The sequence below is a fragment of the Chelonia mydas genome, chromosome 5 (genome assembly GCF_015237465.2).
Source record: "Chelonia mydas isolate rCheMyd1 chromosome 5, rCheMyd1.pri.v2, whole genome shotgun sequence".
NCBI classification, from domain to species: Eukaryota; Metazoa; Chordata; order Testudines; family Cheloniidae; genus Chelonia; species Chelonia mydas.
In genome coordinates, this window is record NC_051245.2 from 5758602 (window position 1) to 5785539 (window position 26938).

At 45.3% G+C, this 26938-nt stretch overlaps 1 protein-coding gene across 1 annotated transcript in view; it reads right to left on the reverse strand.

Moving 5' to 3' along the window:
- Window positions 1-158: 158 nt before the first annotated feature.
- Window positions 159-26938, reverse strand: part of TPGS2 (tubulin polyglutamylase complex subunit 2) — a 28715-nt gene continuing 1935 nt past the window's right edge. The window contains exons 2-9 of the mRNA XM_037902431.2: window positions 24471-24550; window positions 15298-15385; window positions 12319-12450; window positions 10447-10560; window positions 6047-6207; window positions 2717-2809; window positions 1274-1460; window positions 159-1083 (exon numbers count right to left, since the gene is read on the reverse strand). Coding sequence (XP_037758359.1) covers window positions 935-1083; window positions 1274-1460; window positions 2717-2809; window positions 6047-6207; window positions 10447-10560; window positions 12319-12450; window positions 15298-15385; window positions 24471-24550 — 1004 coding nt within the window. The 3' untranslated portion in view covers window positions 159-934. The remainder of the gene's footprint in view (window positions 1084-1273; window positions 1461-2716; window positions 2810-6046; window positions 6208-10446; window positions 10561-12318; window positions 12451-15297; window positions 15386-24470; window positions 24551-26938) is intronic.

Sequence of the window (26938 nt, forward strand, 5' to 3'; positions counted from 1 at the left end):
CCTAAAACTGGGATCAGGATCAGCTTAAAGCCATCTTAGGCCACTGCCTCACAGCTACCCATTCTGTGCTGCACCTCTTAGAAGCACAGCAAAGACTCTTGTCCTTAGTCGTGTGTGCATGCTCTTTAGAGGATCTGGTATTCTTCAAAAAACACTCATTTTGGAGGAAAATATTAAAATCTTTATTAAAATACATCACACTTCACTTATACAGTGCTTAATACTTTCAAGGGCTGTACAAACACCGAGTAAATAACCCCCACAACACCTTGTCATGTAGTTTGATATTATATAGTTATGCAAGCATGTTAGCAGTTAGACACACCCCAGTGTAAAGAATCATTGCTTGTTTTGAGATGGTGCCCTGGATTTCTCTCTTAGACACCCAGATTGACACTCACATCCGATGAAGTGAGCTGTAGCTCACGAAAGCTTATGCTCAAATAAATTTGTTAGTCTCTAAGGTGCCACAAGTACTCCTGTTCTTTTTATGGATACAGACTAGCACGGCTGCTACTCTGAAACCAGATTGTTTGGTGGCTGCTAAATGTTCCCAGTACAGCTAAGAAAACTGAATGTGACAGAATGGAGGCAATAGTGGGTACAGTTGAAGACCAGCAGTGAATGGGTTAAAGTGCAGTTTTACCCTGAAAAATTACATTGTCTAAAGTGTATAAACATGGGGTTCCATGTTTATGGGGTCTCAACGCCTCCAGAGCAAATCCTACCCAGTTTACAAGTAACAATGGCTTTTCTAATGGCCAGCCTTACAACCTGGCCTGGGAATGGAGAGGCAAGCTGGGTTTCTACTGGCATGTGCATCTCTAACAGTAAAGCTTCTGTGTTCTCTTGTAGCTGCACTGGCTCCAAGAGCTGTAGACAGTGGTAAAGCTGGAGTACCCTACTGCTTTTGATCTTCTCCACACACAGATCGTTAGCGAGGCCAAATGCCATCCTGCAGTAACTCCTTCAACATCTGCCACTCCAGCGGTTGTCGGTGCTGCAGCCGGGGCAGCCAGGCCACTGCACTGGACTTGGGGCTCCAGTCTCCTCTGCTCCATGCTAGGCGTCTCAGAACAGACGCTGCAAAAGAGCAGAGGAAAATGGGTGGGTTGGGTTTGGTCCCAAACGGGCAGTGAAGGTTGCCTTCCCTGTTCGGAGTGGCTCTTGTTTAGCCCAAGGGAGCCTGGGCTTCACTGTGTTAGGCCCGCGGTTCTGAAACATTTTACTCAGGAGACCCACCAGCTGCATTGCGTGGCGCTTTGCGACTCACCCCAGGTCCAAATTTGGGTGTGCCTCCTCCTCGGCACTGGCACCTCCAGCAGCACGTGCTGACCCAGCACCGCAACCCTAGTCCTGCCCCAGTGCGGGTATGCTGGAGAGTGACCCCGCGCTCGCCTTGCAGCAGCTGTTCTTGTCCTGCGGAGCTGCGCCCGGCTTCCAGCTCCAGGGTCCCAGCCCTGTGGAAGGAGATGCTGCTGCAGGGTAAGTGTAGCGCAGGCTTGCTCTCCATCCCACCCATCCCTCCCCTGGGGAACTCCTCTGCTCCAGGTCTCTGACCCCTCTGCAACCTTTCCAAGACCTACTGATGGGTTGGGACCCACAGTCTGGAAACTCAGTGGTAGGAGGCTTTTCTAGAGCCCGATCCTGAGAAGCCTGATCCTGAAAGTTGCTCAGCACCTTCCCCACCTACTGAGATCTGCAGAGAGCTATGGCGATAGGGAATCCCACATTATTCCAGGGCAGATTGTTAACCTGGAGCCAGGGAACTTCTGAGGAGAGCAGCACTGGCCTGTGAAAAAACGGGCTCTCTCTGTGAGAGGGTTCCCCTAGGTGCTGCTGGATGTGCAGCATTGTTTTACAGCACTGTCCTTGGCTAGTCCACCTGGTCGCCATATTAGATGGCTTGGCACCTTTGCGCTGCTCTGGCCACGGCCAGCTCTTTCAGAGAGTGCACAGCATCAGGTGTGGTCTTTAGCAGAAGGTCATTTCTGTTTAACATGCAGTCTGTATAAATAGTTCAGAGCCTGATCCCGGGCTGAACACTCAATGGTCAGCACGAAGCCCTTACATATCATGAGGCTATAACCATGGGGCGCAGTCCTGCTCTCTTGAAGTCAAGGGGAGCATTACCACCAACTTCAGTGGGTTTGATCCTGCTCTCATTACATGCAATGATCACTGCATGCTTCTTTCTTCTAAAAAGAACATGGCAAAATATTTATTTGTGCATGTATGTTGTATTTAATAAGATTGATTTTACTTGATTTCATTGCTTCACTTTATCAGTGGTAACACACTCCACACAGCTCAGTGGCATTTTTATCCACACCGAAGTATTTGCCCATCGGAATAGAAAAGAATTAACCAACATCTCTCCAGGACCAGCAGCCTTTTGGCTTTCCAGCCATATCTCCCATAAATTAAATTGACGTTATATTTCATGCAAATGTTGCAACACAGCTGGCACTGGGAAGTCTATTCATGCACAAGAAGTGGTTTGATCCAAACCTAAGAGATACCACAGTGGGTTTTTAACAGTCTGGAATGAAACTGCTTTCCAGAGTCAGGTCTGTGGTTCTCGTTTCCTCAGGGAGTTCCCGGCTAGCGAAGAGGTCTTGGAGGAGGTTGTGCTTGCATGGCTTTTCTGAGAGCCTGCTGGCTGGGATGGCAATTTCTTTTTGATCACCGGAGTTTTGTTCTTGCTTTTAAATACCTTGTTGGGATCCAGTTTGTTCACAAAGGAGTCAGGTTCTTCTGAGAGTAGAGCTGTGTTGATGGTGATGGGCTTGTACATGTTAAACCATTGCTGAAAAAAAGATTACAGGGAAGGATGACATGGGGAGAGGGGGGAAAAAAAAAAAATCACACATTAGAGACTTGGAGGGAAACTGCAAGAATCAACTTTGGAACATTTTAAACATACACCAAGCTCCTGCTGTCAAGAACCTGTGTCAGTCTGTGTTTCAGCTCACAGCGTTTTGTGCAAAGAGCTTTACAGTAGAGATGGTTCGTAGCTGCAGAATGAGGATTGGGATATAACCTTCCCAAGATACAGAGATTGTGCAGATAAAGGTCAAAAGTGAAACCAGATTCTCCTAGTTTTCCATAGCTGTAACTCGGCAGGCATTAGGGACTTACTCCTGGTTTATACCAATGTCAGAGAGAGGGGAACCAGGCCTAATTTATTTGGATTCAAAGAAGTAGCAAGTGATTATTAATACCTTGGAATTTACCTTGCCAAACAAGCGGAGCTAGAATTGCTGGGCCGCTCATGTGAAATAAAAAAAGCCCCCAGTACTCTTCTAACAGTGCAGGTTCAGTTGTGCAAACTTTCACTCAGACCTTGTGTTCACTTTTCTTCTGACTGATTTGAGGACTCTGGATCAGCATTATCTGGTTGCCACCAGGAAGTTTCACTTTGCAATTCACATTCCTGTCTTCTACCGCTTTTTCTACTACAGCCAGCTGGCTTATGAAGCCAGGGAAAGGACTGTAGGGGTTATTAGGAAAACCCTGCCTCAAACCAACCTCATTCCAGGGCACAGCATAATACTGAACGAGATAAACAGAGGGTCAATACACACACTAAAGGGGTGGTAGATCTAAGTATTGCATAAGGGGAAGGTCTCCAATATCTGCTCCTGAGAGACCTTTCCAAAAGATAGCGTTAATGAAGACTACCTGATTACAGTGGTGAAAGGTTAATACGTCAGCAGGACATAATCTAAATGAGGAGGAAGTTGATTGGTTAGGGAATGTGTGGGGGATCATTTCCCACAAGGGGTAGTAAATATATGGAATGCTGTGCTGGGAAAAGCTATTGCTAGAGTACAATGGGTACAGCCTCGATCAATCTAGGGCCTGGTCTACAGTACGCGGTTATTTCGGAATTAGCCGAGTTACCTCGAAATAAAACTGGTTCCGTCCACACGACCAAACCAGTTGTTTTGATTTAAAGGGCTCTTTACTCTGATTTCTGTACTCCACCTTGGCAAGTGGAGTAGCGCTAAAATCGAGATCGCAGTTCCGGGTTACAAGTTCTGTGGACGCAATTCGACGATACTGGCCTCTGGGAGCTATCCCAGAATGCTCCCTTGTGACCGTGTTGGATCATATTAAAGAAGTTCTGTATTAAAATCACAAATGAGTTTGATTCCCCATAGTTTAAATTCCAGGGTATTACTAATTAAGAGATCTCTTGGTTTTTGGTACTGTTTCTCTCCCTCTATATATGAAACTTGCAAGCTGCTAATTGCGTTAGTACATTCTAAGACAGAGTCTGTTCTCAAAGCAATTCACACAGAGAGAGACTCAAAGCAATACTCTGTAACAACAGAAACAGCACCCAGAGACTCCCCGCCCTTTTGTTGTATTAACAATTGTGATTAAAATAGAGCTAGAGGATGTATGTGGATGGATGCTTGGTGTGGATAACAACTGAATGATCAGGGAGATGCCAGCCTAAGAATCCAGTGTCCATCGGCTGAAGAAGGCGTCAAGTGGAAATAACCAGAGGACCCCCCGGAGGGCAGACTGGAATCCACCCAACAGCCTCAGGAATGGGAGAGCCAAAGAACAAGATAACATCTAGCAGCACGGAGCCGTCAGGAATGTGCTATCTGCTGATTGATTCAGCAACAGCATGATGAAGCAATTCCCATAGACTGGCATAGGAAGAAATTCCTATAAAAATAGACTCTAAAAAGTGAGAACTTTGTGGGGTCTGATTCTGCAAACCAACTTCCAGGAGCATCAGATGAGCATCTGACAAGGCCCTGCTCCCTCCTCATGTCCAGGCCACCTGGCCAGTGGCTTGGCATGAGCAACTCTAAGGCTGGTAACTATGATAACAACCTTGCAGAACCTCTGTGTGTGTGTGTGTTTGTATGAATGAATGTGTGAATAAATGAGAGATTGAATGGAATGTTATAACTATAACTAACTGCTTACTATGATTCTTTCTGTATTCACAATAAATGTGGTATTTTGCCTTTTTCCCTTTAATAAGATCCTGCTGGTTTTTATTTTATTGGTATAACAACCGCTCTGGACAACACTCTGAACTCCGATGCACTAGCCAGGTAGGCAGTAAAAGCCCCGGGAACTTTTGAATTTCCTGTTTGGTCACCATCAGCACAGTACACCATCACAGGCGACCATGCAGAGTCCACCATATCAAGAGACCATGCAGTCCCGGATTCGCAGACGAGTTCCAGCATGGCCCGAACGGGAGGTACTGGATCTCATTGCATGTTGGGGAGACGAATTTGTTATGGCAGAACTACGTTCCAAAAAAAGGAACGCAAATACGTATGCTAAAGTCTCCAGGGCCATGACGGAAAGAGGCTACTCCAGGGCCACAGAACAGTGTCGTACAAAAATCAAGGAGCTCAGGCAAGCGTACCAAAAAGCCAGGGAGGCAAACTGGAGCTCTGGGTCACAACCCCATACATGCTACTTCTACCGTGAGCTGCATGCAATTATGGGGGGTGACGACACCACTACACCACTTGGGGTGACAGGGGACAAGGGGAATACTTTGCTGCAGGCTTTTGCAAGGTTACCCATTCATGTATGGTTAGCTCTGCTGTCTAGTGTGTAGTGGGGCCTCCCTACTCACTTGCTCTCAGCAGTTGTGGAGGGGAAGGCAGTATGGGGGGGTTCAGCCCTTGCTTTCCCCACCATGACCAGAGCTGTGAGCTTGACTGGTCTTACATGGCTGCATGGGGGACCGTAGATGGCCTTATCCCACCCATATCCCCCTGCACAGTCACAGATGGTGAAAGCTCAATAAGCATAATAATAGCAGCAGTGGTCATGATGCCACCAGCTGCTAGAAAGCCCAGCTCCAGCTAACCCTACTGATCTAATATATGCCCACTAGCCCACAAGTCTGATGCCTTGAGGAGGATAATCTTGCTTGCTGAGAGCCTCTGCTTGTTGCTGAGTCAGGCGGCTCTACATACTGGTCTCGAGAAAGTGGGGAGGACTGGCTTGTGTTCAGACTCACTGCAGAGTCAAAGTACGGCTTCTGCTACCCTACCTTAGCCTGGGGGCTGACACCGTAGCTCGTAAAGGCATACTGCCATTGCGGGAGACCCAGGTGGGTGATCAGCAGTCGGTAGTAGGCGGTGAAGGTGTCGGTGAGGAAATGCCAGTACAGCGCTCTGTCCAGAAACCATATCTCAGCGTCTGGGGTGACAGCTGGAATTGAAAAAAAGGAACATGTACAAAGAGGGTAACATTGATTTAAAGTTGAGGGATGAGAAAAATCATAGAAGATTAGGGTTGGAAGAGGCCTCAGGATATCATCTAGTCCAACCCCCTGCTCAAAGCAGGACCAACCCCAACTAAATCATCCCAGCCTGGGCTTTGTCAAGCCAGGCCTTAAAAACCTCTAAGGATGGAGATTCCACCCCACCCCCTAGGTAACCCATTCCAGTGCTTCACCACCCTCCTAGTGAAATAGTGTTTCCTAATATCCAACCTAGACCTCCCCCACTGCAACTTGAGACCATTGCTCCTTGTTCTGTCATCTGCCACCACTGAGAACAGCCTAGTTCCATTCTCTTTGGAACCCCCCTTCAGGTAGTTGAAGGCTGCTATCAAATCCCCCCTCACTCTTCTCTTCTGCAGACTAAATAATCCCAGTTCCCTCAGCCTCTCCTCATAAGTCATGTGCCCCAGCCCCCTAATCATTTCCGTTGCCCTCCGCTGGACTCTCTCCTTATTTGTCCACATCCCTTCTGCAATGAGGGGCCCAAAACTGGATGCAATACTCCAGATGCAGCCTCACTAGTGCTGAATAGAGGGAAATAATAACTTCCCTCGATCTGCTGGCAATGCTCCTACTAATGCAACCCAATATGCCATTAGGCTTCTTGGCAACAAGGGCACACTGTTGACTCATATCCAACTTCTCGTCCACTGTAATCCCCAGGTCCTTTTCTGCAGAGCTCCCAACTGAGATCATCTGGAGGCAAGCAAGGATGTTGTGATATTTCTGATGTTGTAAAGGATGGCTTTTCCAAAGGGATAGGACCCAGAACCAATGTACCAATGTGCAGAGGCAGCATGGTCTAGTGGTTATAGCTTGGGACCCCAAAGTCTTGATTTCTAGGTTCCATTCCCAGTGTGGGAAATTGCCGGTATGATTATGATGGGTCCCACGCTTCCTCTTCTTGCGGGGGGTTCAGGGCGCAGTTTCCTGCCCCTGAACTTGGGTATTTACTGTCCCACTAGTAACCCAGAGAAGGGTAGTGGAGAGGGAGGGACCCGGGCCTGCCCTCTACTCCGGGTCCCAGCCCAGGGGCCCTAGGGATAGTGGTAAACTACTTGAACTAGTGCTTCCTTCCCCTGAGCTACTTCCCTCTCCTGCTCTTCAGCTTGTGGGGCTTCCTGCCCTCTCTCTCTCTGCACAAGCCAGGTGTCTCTTTACCTAAGGTCTTGGTCTTGGTCTTGGTCTTCTAGCCAGCCACGGCAATTCTCCAAACTCTCCTCTACTTCAACTCCTTCCCCTGGCTGATTGAAGCAGGGGTTTTTTTATCAAGTGACTAGCTTCAGGTGCTCTAATTGGCTTCAGGTGCTTTTAAGTAATCTATAGAAACCTTTCTTCCCTCTACAGGAAATAAGGCTTCTCCTCATCCTGGGACTTACATATCTCTCCTATATCACTCTCCTGCTGCCTTCTGGCAATGCTGTATCACACCAGCTACTGACTCAGTGTATGCTCATCAACTAGTCCCTGTGCCTGTTTCCCCGTCTGCAACATGGGTATAATAATACTTACAGGCATGGTTTGAGACACAAAGTGGGTAGCGTACATGGAGATCCCTGGATGAAAGGCACAAGCTCAAAGCACAATTATTGCACATCTTTATCTGTTGTTCCCCCCCTCAAGGGCAAATACTGATGAATGAGACTAAATGGAGTGGTCAGTCACCAGGATTGCTGAGTTTGGAAAGGACCACTCGACGGGGTTTGTATTGCCAATAGAATCCTGCTTTGCAGGGGATTTTCTCCCTCTTCAGAGCAATCACACTTTTCTCGAGGCAACAGCTTCCAAACAGTGTAAAATGTAAATGACACAGGATTACGTTAGCTCTGTGAGTCCAGATTGCTTCTTCAGCTGTCTCACTAGTGTAAACCTGCCTAGCACCTTTGGGTCCTTATACCCACCCCCTGCCTTTGTCCACTTCCCCACATTGCTGGGTGAGGGGATGACTTCATTCCCTCGCTCCCAGCCCGTGCTCAGGCTGGATCATTACTATTTTCATGTCCACCTCCTAGAAATCAGAGGAGAGGTTTCTCTTCTGGGCACACCTGGCAAAGTTCCAACTAGAGTCACCACTTGACAATTTAGGGTGTTTTTATTAGGAACAAGTATATTAATAGAGGGGTGAGTGACAGAGAGAAACCAAGGTTAAATAGACACACTGCCGATAACTACTGCTAAAAATTTATCTAAGCGAGCCATGTACTTTACCATTACCCTGAGGAGAACATCACCTATACCCTGGCTGCAGGATAATGTCTCGGTCCTCTAGCTTGGAAGTCTGGCTGGTGTTTGCAACCCTTCCAGGTGTCTGTGACTACACAGACACTGTGTATACTACACACCACTGGTGGCTGCGTGTAGTGTACGTGTAGGAAAACGCTGCTGCGAAAAGCAGGCTGTGTCCACACTGCAGTATGTAGCTACACGTTACAGTAAAAGGCTCTGGCAGTGGGGAAAAGCATCAGCAGCTCCCTGCTTCTGGAGCCTTTCACTGCGGTGAGGAAAAGGTTTAGGCAGGGTGAGGTGGGGAAAAGCCTACCTTCCCCCTGCCCAGAGTCTCCCCCCCAGGCCTAGAGGGAAAGGCTCCAGCAGCAGGGAGGCAGTGGGACACTACTCTGCTGGAAATAGCAGTGCAGATGGGGAGGCCCGGCTTGGGTGAGTAGAGACCGTGTAGGGTATGTACTCTGGCCCTGCAGGCGTGACTACATTCTACTCATCTAAGCTGTGCCTCACTGGCGCCACTGCTATTTATACCTGTCATAAATATAAAGGGAAGGGTAAACCCCTTTAAAATCCCTCCTGGCCAGAGGAAAAATCCTCTCACCTGTAAAGGGTTAAGAAGCTAAAGGTAACCTCGCTGGCACCTGACCAAAATGACCAATGAGGAGACAAGATACTTTCAAAAGCTGGGAGGAGGGAGAGAAACAAAGGGTCTGTGTCTGTCTGTATGCTGCTTTTGCCGGGGATAGAACAGGAATGGAGTCTTAGAACTTTTAGTAAGTAATCTAGCTAGGTATGTGTTAGATTATGACTTCTTTAAATGGCTGAGAAAGGAACTGTGCTGAATAGAATGACTATTCCTGTCTGTGTGTCTTTTTTGTAACTTAAGGTTTTGCCTAGAAGGATTCTCTATGTTTTGAATCTAATTACCCTGTAAGGTATCTACCATCCTGATTTTACAGAAGGGATTTCTTTACTTCTATTAAAAGTCTTCTTGTAAGAAAACTGAATGCTTTTTCATTGTTCTCAAATCCAAGGGTTTGGGTCTGTGGTCACCTATGCAAATTGGTGAGGATTTTTACCAAACCTTTCCCAGGAAGTGGGGTACAAGGGTTGGGAGGATTTTGGGGGGGAAAGACGTGTCCAAACTACGTTTCCCAGTAAACCCAGTTAGAGTTTGGTGGTGGCAGTGGAGATCCAGGGACAAAGGATAAAATTAATTTGTACCTTGGAGAAGTTTTACCCTAAGCTGGTGAAAGTAAGCTTAGGAGGTTTTCATGCAGGTCCCCACATCTGTACCCTAGAGTTCAGAGTGGGCAAGGAACCTTGACAATAACCCTGCGGGGGGGGCTACGCAGGGATGTACTCTACATACCGCTGAAAGAAGTGTGCAGTGTAGATGCACCCGCAGAGAGTTCTTTACTAGCTCAGCTCACGCCTCTCTCGCTCTGTGGTGTGTCCTTTGTTAACTTCTGCTAGTAGGCCCACTGCCGAGCTAGTTTCTAATTAGCATTGGGGGACGTTGCATCAAAGCACAGGGTCTGAATCCAAATCAGTGGCTTCAGGTTCTTTGTGTTCTCTCCTCTCTCTGTCTCTAAGGAATGCTATGGCCCTTCTTGGAGAATGTAAACCATTTGGCTTGAGTCTACCATCACTTCCACGTGAGGAACTTTACACATAGGAGTGGCCCTTTGGGGCTACTCACATGCATAAGTGTTTGCAGGATCAGGGAGCTAGCGCGGCGCCTTTCCCCTCTCTGGATGCAAATATTTTAGGCAGGTAGAAACAGCATGGAGGTTACAATGTGGACTGATCTGTTCAATACCAAGGGGGAAGTCCTGGTTCCAAGGGTTCACCCAAAATGGCACATAAGTTCAGAAGAGTAAGAGCTATCCAAACACAGCCATTTATCATGACTGGTTAACTGTGCTCTCTTCAGTCTTTACCTGGCTTGGTATGCTTATAAACAAGGCAAACTTTCCCGTTCCCATTGCATGGGTCCAATTCAAATATCAGGCTACGAGAGTCAAAGTGAGGTTTTTCTGGCTGGTCTTCATTACCTTTAAAAAGAAACAAAATCCCTTTACAGCATTTCTGGCTAGATCTTCACTGGCCAAGTTTACAAATAGGCCTGAAAAAGCTATGCTTGCATCTTTCACATGTAGGGCTGTTGACATGCACCACACCCTCCACTGCATGTGCACACATGGGCTCAGGAGTTTGTACAAATACAGCTCTTGCATGCACAAACTCATGCCTATGGAACACTTATGGGTGCCATTGTAGAGGCATGTTTGAAAAGCTGGCCCATAACTTGGCTTGGAAGGATTCACTTTTAATTGAACTGTTAATAAATTAACAGTTATTAATTATTACAATAAATCAAAGCACTGTCAGAAATTGAAATGTAGAGCGAGAAAGTTCAAAACAATTGAATGAAAAGGTACCAGGAGCAGTAATTTTTAGTTTTATGACAATCACTATGTTCTAGTTCTGCTCATACACAAACACCCCCAGATACCCCTTGAAGAAGTAATTTCATGCTTGCACATAAATTCACCTGCAGTTCACAGAACTTAGATGTTCATCAACCTTATTGCCGATCCAGGTAGCCATTCTCAGAAGCTAGGGCTTAAGGTTGTTTATAACTGGTAGAATACATAGTAAAGCATGTGTTTAAACCTTAGAAAACCAGCTTACAGGGACATAATAGCTCAGCTGGATCATTGTGGAATAGCTGTTTTAAAATCCTTGCTAGAATTATCCACATAGAGCCCTGCTTATTTACTAAAATGTTAAAAAAAGCAACAGTAGCCAAAACCCCACAAAAAACCCAAACAATTAACTTTTATGGTTTTCATGACAATCTCATAAGTTGGGATCAGTCAGCACAAATACACTGTTTAGAAAAGACAATGGAATTTTTCCTGCAATAAAAGAAAATAGATTGATAGAATCTACAGCTCCCCACTGAAGTCAAAGGGAAAACTCCTTTTGGGACATACTCTGCTCTCACATGCACCATGCAAATTCAGTGGAGTTGCATGTGGGTAAATAAGAGCAGAATCTGACCCATTTGATTTCAATAGCAAGAGGATCAGGATTACAGCAGAATTTGAGCAAAATCTCTAATATGCTAAAGGGCAGGATTCTCTGACAAGCAGAGAAACCAGCCAGGTTTGGAAGCAGCAAGAGCTACAGAAATCAAATAGCAATTTGTAGGTTTTATTATTTTTCTGCAAAAAGCCACCGTTATACCATGTCCTGTTTGTCTCACTTGTTGCCTCCTGTTAGACTGCAAGCTGGTAGAGGAAGGGAATAGATCTTTTTATTTGCCAAATGCCTAACTCATCCAGATGCATTTTCCCCTGCTGCCTCTTGTTTCAATGTGTTTTCCAGTGACATTTCCAGCTCTGAAGAGCTGCATTCAAAGTCACTGTATCCAATGGGCCTATCCATCACCACGACAATTATTGCCAGTGGTCGTTGATGTTATATTGTAAATGTACATGCTCTTTCCAACCTGAATGAAAAGAGGAGGCCCCAGCTAACAATTTAAGACAGGGAAAAACAAAGCATGGGGAGCAGTTTGGTTGGGAAGGTGTGGAGACAACACAGGTGAGGAGGTGGAGTTAATCATGCCTGCTGGACCCTAAGGATCTAGTCCATTCCTTCTCTGGAGCAGCACAAGTGCTAGCAAAGTGCAGCTTGGCCTGTTATGCAGAAATGCAGCTTATTCCTATACAGCAGAATGAAGGAGGAAAAGCACATTCTGACACTTGGGTGTACCACCATGTGTGCCATCAAGAGGACAATACCTTCCTCATCCGTATCACCTTCCAGGTCAGCGAGGGTCGGTGCATTGGGTAGGGCATACACCGATGATCCGCCGAGGCGACTTAGCTTAGAGATGCTGTTAATCACCATGGAGCCCAGTGGCATGGGGTTATCTGCAACACACAGTGACAACAGTGTTCATTAATACACGCCAATGACAGGAGAGCGGAGGAGATCTTTTCTTTTTGTCCAACCCCTAACCTTTCATAAAATACAAAGAAGGAGAAATGGGCACTGCGGCAAGCCTGCAAGTTTGACAGATGTAGGCTCTGGTGGAGCAAAGTTGAGAGCACCTCAGAGATCACCAAGTCAGCAGCTGCCTCTCATTTATTCTGAGGAAGCTCCAGCTTAGGCCCTGGTGCTGACTGCAGTTGTAGCAGTCTGGAAGAGGGCAAGGGGAAGTGTTAGTCAAGTAATAAAGTGTTAAACCTATTCAGGCCTCTATGGGTCACCACACCTTGAATTCCACTTGAACCACCCAGCAGGCAGAGCACATGTGGAGAATGGGCTCATGTGCTCTTCATGTGAAACTCCATTTCACAAGTAGATCAGTGCATTCTGCATGCACCAGCTGAAGTTAGCAGTCTCCAGCCCTGCAACAATCGGACTTTGAGGTGGCAAAGGCCTGGACAACTGTGGCCCAGTGCTTGCTTCAGCGTGAAAGAGTCTCCCTGTTCCAGCCAGGCACAGATGGAAGAAAGGGGACCCAATTCTGCAATCACTTACACTGGAGTAACTCCACCTCAGTCCCCGGAAAAATCATGGAGCAGGTCCTCAAGGAATCAATCCTGAAGCACTTACATGAGAGGAAAGTGATCAGGAACAGTCAGCATGGATTCACCAAGGGTAGGTCATGCCTGACTAATCTAATAGCCTTCTATGATGAGATTACTGATTCTGTGGATGAAGGGAAAGCAGTGGATGTATTGTTTCTTGACTTTAGCAAAGCTTTTGACACGGTCTCCCACAGTATTCTTGTCAGCAAGTTAAAGAAGTATGGGCTGGATGAATGCACTATAAGGTGGGTAGAAAGTTGGCTAGATTGTCGGGCTCAACGGGTAGTGATCAATGGCTCCATGTCTAGTTGGCAGCCGGTGTCAAGTGGAGTGCCCTAGGGGTCGGTCCTGGGGCCGGTTTTGTTCAATATCTTCATAGGTGATCTGGAGGATGGTGTGGATTGCACTCTCAGCAAATTTGCAGATGATACTAAACTGGGAGGAGTGGTAGATACGCTGGAGGGCAGGGATAGGATACAGAGGGACCTAGACAAATTGGAGGATTGGGCCAAAAGAAACCTGATGCGGTTCAATAAGGATAAGTGCAGGGTCCTGCACTTAGGACGGAAGAACCCAATGCACAGCTACAGACTAGGGACCGAATGGCTAGGCAGCAGTTCTGCGGAAAAGGACCTAGGGGTTACAGTGGATGAGAAGCTGGATATGAGTCAGCAGTGTGCCCTTGTTGCCAAGAAGGCCAATGGCATTTTGGGATGTATAAGTAGGGGCATAGCGAGCAGATCAAGGGACGTGATCGTTCCCCTCTATTCGACATTGGTGAGGCCTCATCTGGAGTACTGTGTCCAGTTTTGGGCCCCTCATTGCAGAAGGGATGTGGACAAATAAGGAGAGAGTCCAGCGGAGGGCAACGGAAATTATTAGGGGTCTGGAACACATGACTTATGAGGAGAGGCTGAGGGAACTGGGATTGTTTAGTCTGCGGAAGAGAAGAATGAGGGGGGATTTGATAGCTGCTTTCAACTACCTGAGAGGTGGTTCCAGAGAGGATGGTGCTAGACTATTCTCAGTGGTAGAAGAGGACAGGACAAGGAGTAATGGTCTCAAGTTGCAGTGGGGGAGGTTTAGGTTGGATATTCGGAAAAACTTTTTCACTAAGAGGGTGGTGAAACACTGGAATGCGTTGCCTAGGGAGGTGGTAGAATCTCCTTCCTTGGAAGTTTTTAAGGTCAGGCTTGACAAAGCCTTGGCTGGGATGATTTGATTGGGGATTGGTCCTGCTTTGAGCAGGGGGTTGGACTAGATGACCTCCTGAGGTCCCTTCCAACCCTGATATTCTATGATTCTATGATTCTAAGTCAATGGAGTTAAACTGATGTGAGATCAGAATGAGGCCCAGGGTTTGTACCTGCTAGCACAGAAGTCTGTGGTAAAGCTTCCACTGATCTCAATGGGAGTAGGATCAGGCCCCTCATTTAAATGTTGTTCATTGTTAAAGTGCCCCACCATCACAATGGTAGCTAGGGCTCTCATCTCCCGGGCACAGCTACTGAATGTTGTATGACCTCTGCAAAGTTCCTTGACCACATTCTGCTTCTGTCAAGCCAGATGGAAATAAGAACAGTGTAAAAAGCAGGAAGCCAACTGAAAACCAGATGTTCCCTCTGAGCTGAGTAAGACAAAAATTGCAGATTGAAGTCAAATTTATGTACTCATCCATTTGATGACTGATGGGCATATCTGGATTTGGACAGTACCTACTGGCATTTAGGTAATCAAAAATAGATGTGATCCTAGCAAGCGCTCTGCAGACGAAGTTCCCACAGTGGAATCCTGCATGTGCATGGATTGCAGACTTGAGCCCAATGTATCATGCACAGAAATTCAGGTTGTGTTAATCTTTTATCATCAGGGCCTTCCTTGTGTTGGCTTTTGCTTCCACGCAGTACTTTGGACTTCCTTGTTAATTAAAGGGTAATTTTCTACATCAGTGATTGAATTATCCAACAACAGCTGGCTAAACCCAGCAAAACAAAGGGCATAGTGGTTATTTTTCCTTCAAAATAATTTCGCTCCTGTGGTGTAGATCAAACTAAATAGAGGATTCGGTTAAGCAGTGATCAAATTAAGAGGAAGGGACTGTAGCTGCCACAGGGAATGCGCAGAAAGAATGGACATTTTAACCTAAAGGATTTTAAGCTAAAGGAAAGAAACAGGCAGACTTACCATCAAATTTTACACTCCAGGTCATGTGGAAGCCATCGCTCATTAGGTAGAAATTCTTTAAATCCTCTGGCAATACACAGGAGTTTTTCTGTAATCACAAATGCCCATAAATGTTATTAAAGGAAAGAGGTACAGCATGCTTTGATCCAGATAACTGACTGACTGTTGAGACAGGAACACCTGCCACCCAATATCTTACTGAGCCCCAACACAACTCAAATCACACAACTGGAGAGATGCTTTCAAGTTTCTTGGATCTGTTCCTCAACACAGGTTAGTTATTTGATCTAAAGGCACCTCTGGAAAAATTTCATGCAATTGGTTTACCAATTTAGCTATCGCTAGCTACAGGGATATTTTAGGAGTGTTCCACAATTTTCATGACATGGCACCTTGTGTAATGAATTCACACTCCAAAATCACAGACCCAAGGTCATCAGCTAATCCACACACACAGCTTCGTTAGAGACAGCCCTTTGCCATCAATTAAACCAAACCAATCAACCTCTTCCATTTGAGCTACAGGACTTGCAGTGGTATTAGGACTTCTCTCTTTCATGGACCTTCAATCACTAAAGTGTGATAGGCACATGCACACAAGCAGGTATGACATACCATCCAGTAGCATACATGTAAACACAGAGGGCCCAATCCTGTAAACACTGACTGCTGATCTTAGTGCTTACTACTATGAGAAGCCCTATTGACTTCAATGAGGCTATGCTCAATGCAGGCACTGTGCTCTGTGGGATTGGGCCCTTAGACAGTAAATTCCACTCATATTTTAGTTTCTAATTGTGACGTTGCACCCCATAATGCTTTATAGAAGTATGCTTATGAATGTAAATATGACATAACTGGAATATGTTTTACGCTACATATGCCATGTAACATATCTCTGCAAAGGTTATGATCTACTGAATATAGTCATCCTATTTGTATGCATGTATCATTTTTGTATTTGAAGTTATGAATATTGGCTGTGTACTTTTTAATTTTAAGTAGCCTCAGTGAGGCATTTGATCAGCTTCTTGAGAAAAGACTATTCTCAGTAAGTGCCCAATCAAGAAACACTTAATCTGACAATAGACTTTGATAGACGCCAATCCACACTTGAGCTTTCCTGGGAACATAGAGAACTAAGTCATGCATGGACATGTGACTTGCCCAGGTGACTCCAAAACTTCATCTTGTAGAGGGGATTCTACACAGGGGGAGGGAGGGATTTCCACTCACAAGAGAGAAACTATATAAAACCCTGGGAGACCCCTCCATTTTGTCTTCAGCTGGCTCAAGAGGTAGCCTCTCCACCCACAAAGGATACCTGAAAGAAAGTGGAACAAAGGACAGTAACCACAGGGATGATAGTGATTGCTGGACCCAGACTAGAAGGACACTAGTCTGTAAAAGAAGCTTACAGGAACATCTCTCAGGGTATTTCATCTGTAATCACTTTCTTACTGTATAAGGCTTAGACTTGAGCATTTTATTTTATTTTGCTTGGTAATTCACTTTGTTCTGTCTGTTATTACTTGGAACCACTTAAATCCTACCTTTTGTATTTAATAAAATCACTTTTTATGTATTAATACCTGGGGGGGGGGGGCAAACAGCTGTGCATATCTCTTTATCAGTGTTATAGAGGGCGAACAATTTATGAGTTTACCCTGTATAAGCTTTATACAGGGTAAAATGGATTTATTTGGGGTTTGGACCCCATTGGGAGTTGGGTATCTGAGTGCTGGAGACAGGAACACTTCTTAAGCGGTTTTCAGTTAAGCCTGCCGCTTTTGGGGGACGTGGTTCAAACCTGGGTCTGTATTTGTAACAGGCTAGCTAACTGAAGTCCCAAGGTGGCAGGGAAACGGGCTCAGAGGTAGTCTCAGCACATCAGGTGGCAGTCCCAAGGGGGTTTCTGTGACCCAACTCGTCACGCTAATATTAAGTGCACGTCATGAATTTGAAAACCAGAAGAGAATCACATCAGGAGCCAGTTTTAATGAGCCAAGGAAAGATGCTGCATGAAGCTACTTGCCATCACTAGAGCCACTTCATATCCACATATGTGGACCATTTTTGCGGATAGTGGATCAAATGCAGAGACAACCGCACAGGGCTCTACTCACCGATGGTGCCTGGCCTGTGGCGTCTGACTTGGGCAATCTGGAGGGTGCAGCGCACTCAGGCTGGAGACCAGTAGCCAGTGGCTGGGTGGCAGACTGGAGTCCAGGCTGTCCAGTACCCGCTTACCACACCTTTTCCTGTCCAGCAGCTTGGGCCCCTCAGGCAACGCCAGCATCCCCACCATAGCCTGGCCTGGCAGCACTAGCCATGCTCCCAGCCCACTGGCTCCTGGGCAGAGGGACCCGTCCCCAGGCGCAGGGATTGTAGTGTGCGGGGCCCTGGTACCCCACCCTTCCGCCCTGCTGTGATGCAACATGCACTGTTGCTACCGTCTCTCGTGAGCCCCCAGGAGCAGCACGCGATGTGACGCCCCTTCTCCTCAAGACCTTACCCCCCCCGTTGTGAGATGGCTTGCTGCTGTGGGTGCGGATACACATAAAAGACGTCTAGCGGATTGTGGATCGGATGCATGTTGATTCTGGCGGATGTGGATCCACATTTTTGTATCTGCGCAGGGCTATAACTATCAGTACTCTCGTATTAAATTATTTCCCTGAAACAATAGACAAACTTTTTTCCCAAACTAGAATGTTTATTTACAGTAACACCAACTGCAAACATTCCAGCATCACGAGTCAGAACCCCAAATCATGAGATTTTTAAAGATAATACGTTGGAGGTTCTTTTTATGTGCCTTCTGGTTTATGAACTATTCGGGTCATGTTTTCAAGGTTTTCTCTATACTGTGAGGTGATCCCTTCAGAGCAGGATGCTCATGGATGATGCAGTATGGGGAAGCCCTAGGTAGCAGAGCACACCAAAGTACGGGATTGTCAATCTGGTATGTTTTCTGAGCACCAAACACTTTTTAGAAACAAAAAAAATAAATTTGGATTTATGTGAAAGGAAATTAAAAACCACAATCAAATATTTAGCATTCAAAGCCCCATAAAACAGGGACAAGTACTCCCATATCTTGTATTAGCTGACCTAAAGCAAATGCAGCCACTCCTTGGCTACACTCATTTTGTGCAGTCTCCCCATTTCCACACTGGTCCATGCCATCCATGTGTAACGTCACCGGGGATGGTGATCACATTCTCTGCCAGGCCTATGGGCTTGTGCTCAGCCCATTACCTACCTCTGGTTTTGCCTCCCAAGTTCAGAACGTCTTCTCTCAGAGGAACCCAGGCCATGGCTGTCTCACTAACAGGTTCCCAGATTCCAGTATTGCCGATGGTCAGCACCAGTGTTGGCTCTGGGCACCAGTGAGAGAGGCAGAGCGTATTGTTCTCTGCCTCCTGACTGGACTAACGCCACCATTCCACACAGCCATGCCGGTTTCACAGAGTATGCTGTAAAAGCCCACGAGTACTTGTATAGCCTCTCCCCCATATGATGCACTTTCTCCAACCTGCACCTGTCCTGCATCCATTGCTGCCCACAGCCTACTGTTACTGTGGCCAATATATTCTTGGTTTTGCTGCTTGTCAATATTATCTACAACACTGTACAATTCCTTGCTATGATATTATTTACTTGTCATACCTTTGACAGGTACTTGGCTGGTGAGTTCTTGCTCACATGCTCAGGGTCTAACTGATTGCCATATGTGGACTGGCAAGGAATTTTCCCCTGGTCAGACAAGCAGTGATCTTGGGGTATTTTGCCTTCCTCTGCAGTGTGTGGGAGCGGGTCACTTGCCAGGATTATCTGAGTGTATCTCACTTATTTCCCAGCCACTGTGGGGGCCTCTGGCACTGGTGCGCCTCTGTCCTTCCTAATTTCTGGCTGTGGCACATAAGGTCTAATCTCCTGTGGGCTATAATGCCTTCTTGGTCTCATTTTGGTTGTTGGATTTAGTATGCGGGTGCTGGGTGGTGTTGGTGGCCTATGATACATAGGCGTTCAGACTGAATGATCTAGTGGTCCCTTCTGGCCTTAAACTCTGTGACCAGCAAATTCGTCCCTGGCATGGTGGCTTTTCCAAAACCTTCTGAAAATGTCTCCATAGGCAGCAGGCGTGAAAGAGAAGACATCTTTGTGTTGAGAAGAACTTATCTGTCACTTGATAACAGAGGTAAATGAACGTTGCTGGGCAAAGTTGTTCAATGTAAGTTCTAGAAGAATACTAAACCATATAGGCGTGCTTTAAATTCTCCAAATGTCTGCAACAGATGTGCCCCTTGCTTTGCAGACTCTTTTCAAAGCTAAATATTTGTTATTTCACACTGCAGCTTCATGAGTTCTAACTTCATATCTCTAGTTGCAAGAGCAAGGACTTGGATTAAAACAATTAAGGAGGCTGGATGTGCGGAGATGATTGATGTGCTACAAAGCTCCACCAGAATACAAGTATTTACATGCCACATTCCATCGATTTAAAAAACCTGTTTAATCATTTAATCTTGTTTTTCTATTAATAAACTTTTTCACGTGAACAGCTCCATTGACTTCAATGGAATTACTCTCCTGAGAGAGACAACAGTCAGGACTCTAGTGATGAACGGTCTATTCATGGAAGGTAATAAGAGGTTTCTGGATAGACCTGCTGCCTCGAGCCCTCCTCTTCCAGGAGGGCATATCAATTGGCATCTCTGTTTCCAGTCGCATTCTCTCTCTTTTTACCTTCATTTTAGGATCTTCCTCAGCTAACTCCCTTTCATTACCTTCTCCAGAGGATGGGTCTGAAGACAAGTTGCTATGCCAGAGCAGAACGTGGTCCCATTTGGGATCCTGGATATTGTCCAATATTGTTCATGAGGGTGGGAAAAGTCTGGCTGATCTGTCAAGTTACCTTCAGTCACAAGAGTTTGTGATTTCAAACAGTTGTCTTATTAGAGCAGAGGTCAGATAAACCCAAATGATATGCCTGAAACTGCTTACCCTCAGCCCCTTCAACCAGCTACATGCACCCTGCTCATCTGTTGCTTTTCAGAGCTGCACTCACCAGCCCCATAAAGTACAAAACCAAGATGCCCAATATTTGATGCAATTTTAATTTCTTTTGTTTATTGTCCATGATATCCCAAAATTACCTAGAAAGAATGCATTTGATGCATGTGTCCTTCTGAGGTGGTGAGGAACTCTATCAGCTGGTAAGGTTATGTTGCCCAACATGTGTTGATTCCCACATAAAACAGAAGATTTTACATATGGCAGTTAACTCAAAATAATAATAGAATAGCCCCTTATTGGGAACAATCCTATAGCAGTTAATAGAAATTAAATCCCTAAGCTTCTACAGACACTACTCTAAACACAAAAAGGCACAGAGCTCACTCCATGCGAGACCTGAGTGAGGGGAGAAGGAGATTAAGTCATTTTTTATGGTTCCCTAACACTGGAGATGGCCATGGGCCAATTTGTCTCTCCACATAAGTTACTACCTCGTCAGGGCTGGTCTAACCCAGCTGCTGGAGGCTCCAGAACTGGTCTGGCAGCTGGGAATATCCCCAGTGCAGAGATGTTCCAGTCATGCCCTCCATGATCTACACAGGGGGAATTCTCAGGCGGATGTGTTTGCTGGCTTTACAACCCCTTTGCACCAGCAAAGCAGCACACATGGGTTTCAGCAGGCCCCCGTCTCAGGCTCGTTAACAACAGCATTTATAAACAGAAGGGATAGAATTGTGCATCTGATTTTACCAGGAGATTATAAAACCATAGAGAAGAGAGTGCACTGGAGAACAATTCTCTTTCTTTAAGGCTTTTGAACCCAAATGCCTCTCACACTGTAAGGAGAGTGATCACTTTAGATAAGCTATTACCAACAGGAGAGTGGGTTTGTGGGGGGGGGTGGGGTGGGGAGAAATCCTGGATTTGTGCTGGAAATGGCCCAACTTGATTATCATACACATTGTAAGGAGAGTGATCACTTTAGATAAGCTATTACCAGCAGGAGAGTGGGGTGGGGGGAGAGAAAACCTTTTGTAGTGGTAAACACCCATTTTTTCATGGTTTGTATGTGTAAAAACACCTTCTGTATTTTCCACAGTATGCATCCGATGAAGTGAGCTGTAGCTCACGAAAGCTTATGCTCAAATAAATTGGTTAGTCGCTAAGGTGCCACAAGTACTCCTTTTCTTTTTGCGAATACAGACTAACACGGCTGTGACTCTGAAACCTGTCAAATGCCTCTCGTAACTTCCTAAGCATGTCCTCTGCTGTGTCCCTTTCTGAGGGGCTACACACTTCCCTGTGTGCTTGTCCTGCTTTGCAAGATGGCAAGGATCCACTGCTCTGCCTGTCCTCAACCCTCTTTGGGGCACCTTACACTCTGGGGCAGTCCAGAGAGAGTAGTCCTTGTGCTCCCTGGAGAGCAAGGGCTGCGATGTACCTAGCTCTTAGGTAAGTCCCCTATCCTTATCCTGCCTTATACCACCCCCTTTGCCTCTTCCCTCCACCCCACCTGCCTTCCCTCTTTTCCAGTGCCCCAACCTGCCTACCCCCCACACCCTTCGCTATGGAGCTCTGATTGAGTGGGCTCATATTCAAGGTCTTTGTTGCTTTAGTGACCTATAACTCAAAAATACTTGACCAACTTTCTTCAAGGTTTGCAGAAAAAAATTTCCTTGATGTTTAGAATGCAGTTAAATTTCAGGACAAACCATTTTTCTTAGCCTATGTTATAGAGGGAGTTAAAAACAGGGATTGTAAAGGAACCCGGTTACAACTTTACTATTGAGAATATTAATCTATGGGTCGATTGTTTCCCCTCCATTAAACTGGGAAACAGTGCCACCTAGTGGTTGTGAAAACACAATGAAAGGTATAATACTATGTCTAAAATCATTTACTTGCATTCAAGTAATTCAAGAGCGATGAGATGGGGGCTCGAAGACGAGAGCTGAAAGTTCGTCACTAGGGATTAGGTTCTACAAGGTGCTGAGTGCTGCCTGTGTGGTGTCAAGAACTCTCCACTCCCACTGAATATTATATGGGAATTCAATGCACTAAGCACTTTGCAAGATCTCAGTACTTATTCCAAGAGATCAAACTCTACAGCTTATTTGTATTCCCGCACAAAAGGACATTTGTTAACTTTGAATTAAGGTTGGTGGGATCTGAAATCTACCAGAGCAATTGGTAAAAAGCAAGTTAAATCCTTCAACACCCCATATACACTTAACTTCTGAGTACCCCTTCTTAACCTCATTCACCTTCTTTCCACCACCCACAGTCCACATTTGTTCATCCTAAACCATGAAAAACCAAAGTCCAGCCTTATTTCTGACAGTGTTTACTGATTATATGGCCATGCGTTTGGATGATTAATACAGGGTTGATGTGGCTTCCATAAGTTACATAATAGCTCTTTATTGGTGGGTGTAAATAAGTGAGGTCTGGTGTTACATTGTAAACGGTGACTGTGAGAGATGTTTTTCTGTAATGCTTAGGAAGAGATAGATGGAGGGGTAGCCTATAAGGTAAATCGGGTTATTTTGATGTAGAAATGAAAGAAGTGAAATCTGCATGGATATTACTCCCGGGGGAATTCTGCCCCATTGCGTATGCACAGAATTAACTGATTTTGTTTTTCTCCGCAGAAAATATATTCTTCTGGAGAGGCGAGCAGTTACGCCTTTTTCACGCCTTTTTCTGGTTGTGATGCCAGAACAGAACCAGCTAGCTCACTGGCCATAGCAGTCAACTGCCGATAGAGAGGATGAGAGGCTGTGGTCCTCACAGTGCCCTGCCCTCAGGGCCAAGTGAGGAGCCATGGGGATATGCGTGGACAAATAGAGTGGGGCACACAGGGTGGCTGGGGGTGGGGTGGGTGTCACATAGACTGGGATTCAGAAGGGCTAGTGGGTGGGCAGACTGGAGCGGTGGCTGAATGGGAATGGGGGTGCAGGGCCACATGAGGACAGGTTGGGTGCAGGGACACATAGGAGAGGGAGGTGGCGGAACACATGGGGACAGGGGAGTAGGGCTGTCTGAGTGAAGTCCAGGGACACATGGGGACAGGGGCAGATATGCCTGACTGAATGAGAGAGGCCAGGGGTCAGTAAGGGTCTGCATGGGGGAGGCTCCCCAACTCCCTAGCAATCCCTTCCTCCCCCCCAAAAATGTTCCATACTTCTCCCATCCATATCCTACAGGTTCACTCCTAGGCTCCTTCCCAGCAATTACTCTTCCTCAGCTCCACTGACTCCGCTAAGCCTTTGCACTGCTTCTGAGGGGTGCAGGAAATATGTTTCTGAATTGTAGATTAAATGAATTATTACTTAAAATTCTGTTTTAATATGCCTAGTAAGGAATCTATTTGTCAAAAAAATATTTCCTGAAACTTTTTTTTGTCTGTATTGTTACAGACATACTTGTTGACAGATATTTTGAAATAAATTACCAAAATAATTGAAACTGGCATAATTATATTCTGTTATTTTGACAAAGTATGCAGAATTTTGCTGAATTTTAAAATATTTTTGGCATTTAAATTTTTTTGGTGCAGAATTACCTCAGGTGCGTTGGTGGTTTTATATTTATGGTTGGAGTGGAGATATGAGAGGTAGAAGGTAGGTAGTTGAGGTTGAGAAGGGAAACTGATGAGTGGGGTGTAGGTGGGGGCACTGAATGACTTGACTGCACTACAAGTCTCTCTCTTTCGTGGCCATAAGGAACTTGGTTTTACATCTCATCTGAAAGATAACTCCTCAAGCAACACAGAGGCCACTACCACCATGCTGGAGTTTGATTTCAGGGCTGATGCAGAAGAATGACAACCACCTATTGAGTCACCATCCCTACTCTCTGCAGCACTCAAGTGTCCCTTAGACTAGGGTTCCCATCTAAATGCATCAGCGGCCTGCTTCTCTGGTGAGACCCACCAACACTGCAATTGCAGGTGGTATGGCTGGAAGCCAAAGTACTACCTGAAAAGGAGACAGCATTGCTCCAATTTGCGTCACAGACCTCGGTAAGTCTCTCTTACCTATAGGCTGAGCTGTATGTGAAATGTGGCAGGGTTCTGTTCAGTATCCTACATGCCTAGCCGGCTGCGTAGTCAGACCAACCTGTTCCAGTGCTATAATGAAAGTACCCACCTGCTCCCAGGAAACAATAGAGTGACGTTCAGCTGGCTCCTTTTCCACAAATGTCACCTCATCGACTCCTGGAGAAGTTTCTATAAAACAAAAAGTAGAGCATTAGCACATCTTGCAGACGTGACACCAAATGCTATAATCCCTCTGGTTTTGTAAGCTAAGCAGAGTCAGGCCTGATGTGAAGTTAAAGGGGAGACCTCTAATGACTATTGGGAGTAGGTGGTCTCTTGTGCCAGTGTTGAACCAATGCCCTGGCATTAGGGGGCATGGTGCTGCTGAAGATACCATCCTTTGACTGAGACATATTAAAGACAAGGGATCAGGAGCTTGATTCAAAGGACCCCATGGAAATTTCCATAAAAGCGGAGGTTTAGCTCTGGTGTCCTGGCCAAACTCTCAAAGTCAGGTAATTATATCTTGCCTCTCTAAACGTGCCCTGTAGTTTTAGTTGGAGAAAATATTTTTTGCTTGACTTTAGATGGTGTGCAGCGCTGCCACCATGTGTTAAAACGGCTGTGTTCCACTTCAGAGGTGGATGCACTTCAGTGATTAAGTGATTCTTTTAAGGGTTAAGTCAGTGATACTTAGACTGAGGCTCAGGAGCTGCAAGTGGCTCTTTAATGTGTCTCCCCCGGCTCTTTGCAACACATGATACTTAAATACTGTGTGATTTAATTATTAACCAGTCTAAGTTATTAACCAAACAGGGTGCTTTTACTGTATTATTAATCAATTGTAGTTGATAAAATAATTATACTTGGTCGGTCATTTTGCTGTGAGAATAATACATATATGTAAAAACTAAATATTTTCCTTATCATACTGTTTTAATATGAATATATAGTAAATGAAACAATGAATTCACACTGCTGTGGCTCTTTTGGATGATGTTGATCGCTAATTTGGCTCCTGAACCTCTGAGGTCTGAGTATCACCGAGTTAAGTCATTTTTTTATGAATGTAGGATCTGATCTTGCAAACAGGTCTGCCTGAGAAGACCCTTAGTCTTCTCTGTAATCCCAACGGGTCTCCAGGCTGGTCTACTTGCAGCAAAAGGTCCATAATTTAAAAAAATGATTGGGCTCCTTTGGTCTTATAAATGCAAGATACAATATCTACAGAGTGCCATCACTGGAGCTGGGAGTCTGTAGAACCTTTTCCCTTGCATTTATTCATATTATTATTTTAATAATCAAAGGCTTCATTCAAAGCTGATTGAAATCACTGAAAAATTGCCACTGATTTCAATTGCTTTGAATCAGGTCAAAAAGACTGCTTGCCTGCTACAGGAAATAAAAACACAGTACACAAAGGTAAATTGTCACTTTAAAAACTGGCTCTGGTATAAAAGGAATAAATATTGGTTCCCAAAGCAGTCACTCACATTATAATCACTTTATGACAACACACAATGCAGTGCACTAGACAAGAAAGGCACCAAATAGATCTGGTCATATTTCTTTCCCCAGTACTGAGCGTTTTGTTCTAACAGGTGGGTCACCCAGAGTTTTTCTATCAGTTTGGCAGCGGCAGTCAGTATAAGGAAGTTTGACTTCTGTTCAGAGTCACTAGTCAGAAGAGTTTGTGCTACATTACCCGATGCTTTCAAGGACAATATATATCCCAAAATAACTCTAATCTGAAGCAGTATATTCCATATTCATGGATACATCTCGGACATAAACATTAGCCGTATGGAAAAATGATAAGGAGACTGATTATCAACCAAATCCAGAGAGCGTTTTTTGTTGTGGGGTTACATTCTTTTTGGGGTGTTTGAACCATTGAAGTTCATCCCCTCTGGCCAATGCAGGACCGCTGCCTTCAGAAGACTTTGTGCCCCTCTTCCCAGTTTCACTTCAAATAGTCGGGGTATGTGAAGTTAATTCTTGCTAAACTATACATCCTCTAAATGGGGACTCTATCCTGCATTTGAAGGGGTGATAATGTAGAACCTATGATCTGACAAGCCTTTCCCATCTCTAAGTTCTGCATGTCTTATAACAAGTTCACAGATCATTTTAATGGAATAATTGTTATTTCTATGATAAAAAAAAACAGCGGGGACGTTTAATTCATCTTGCACAAAGGCTCAACTGGGATGGTGGAAGATTTAATATTGTATCAGTCACAGGAAGATGTAAAGGGATGAGTGAGCTGCAAGTTTTAAAGGGGTCTGTACCAAATCCAAGATCAAAAGGAAGAGAAACTGTATCTTAAAAACCTGAATGTTATATTAAAAATATCCTGTGGGTAAACTGAAAATCACACTTAACAGACGTGCATAAGTATGGATGGGAGGGACATTAAACATGGAGAAGAAAAAGAAATCTGCCATGGACACCTTCTCGGAATTCAGATGGAAGAAATCCAGAGGCCTACCAGGTTAGGCTAATGATATGGATAAAGCTGAACAAATCCAGGAGAGAAGTCTCCCACTTAAATATTCTGAATCAGGATCACAATCA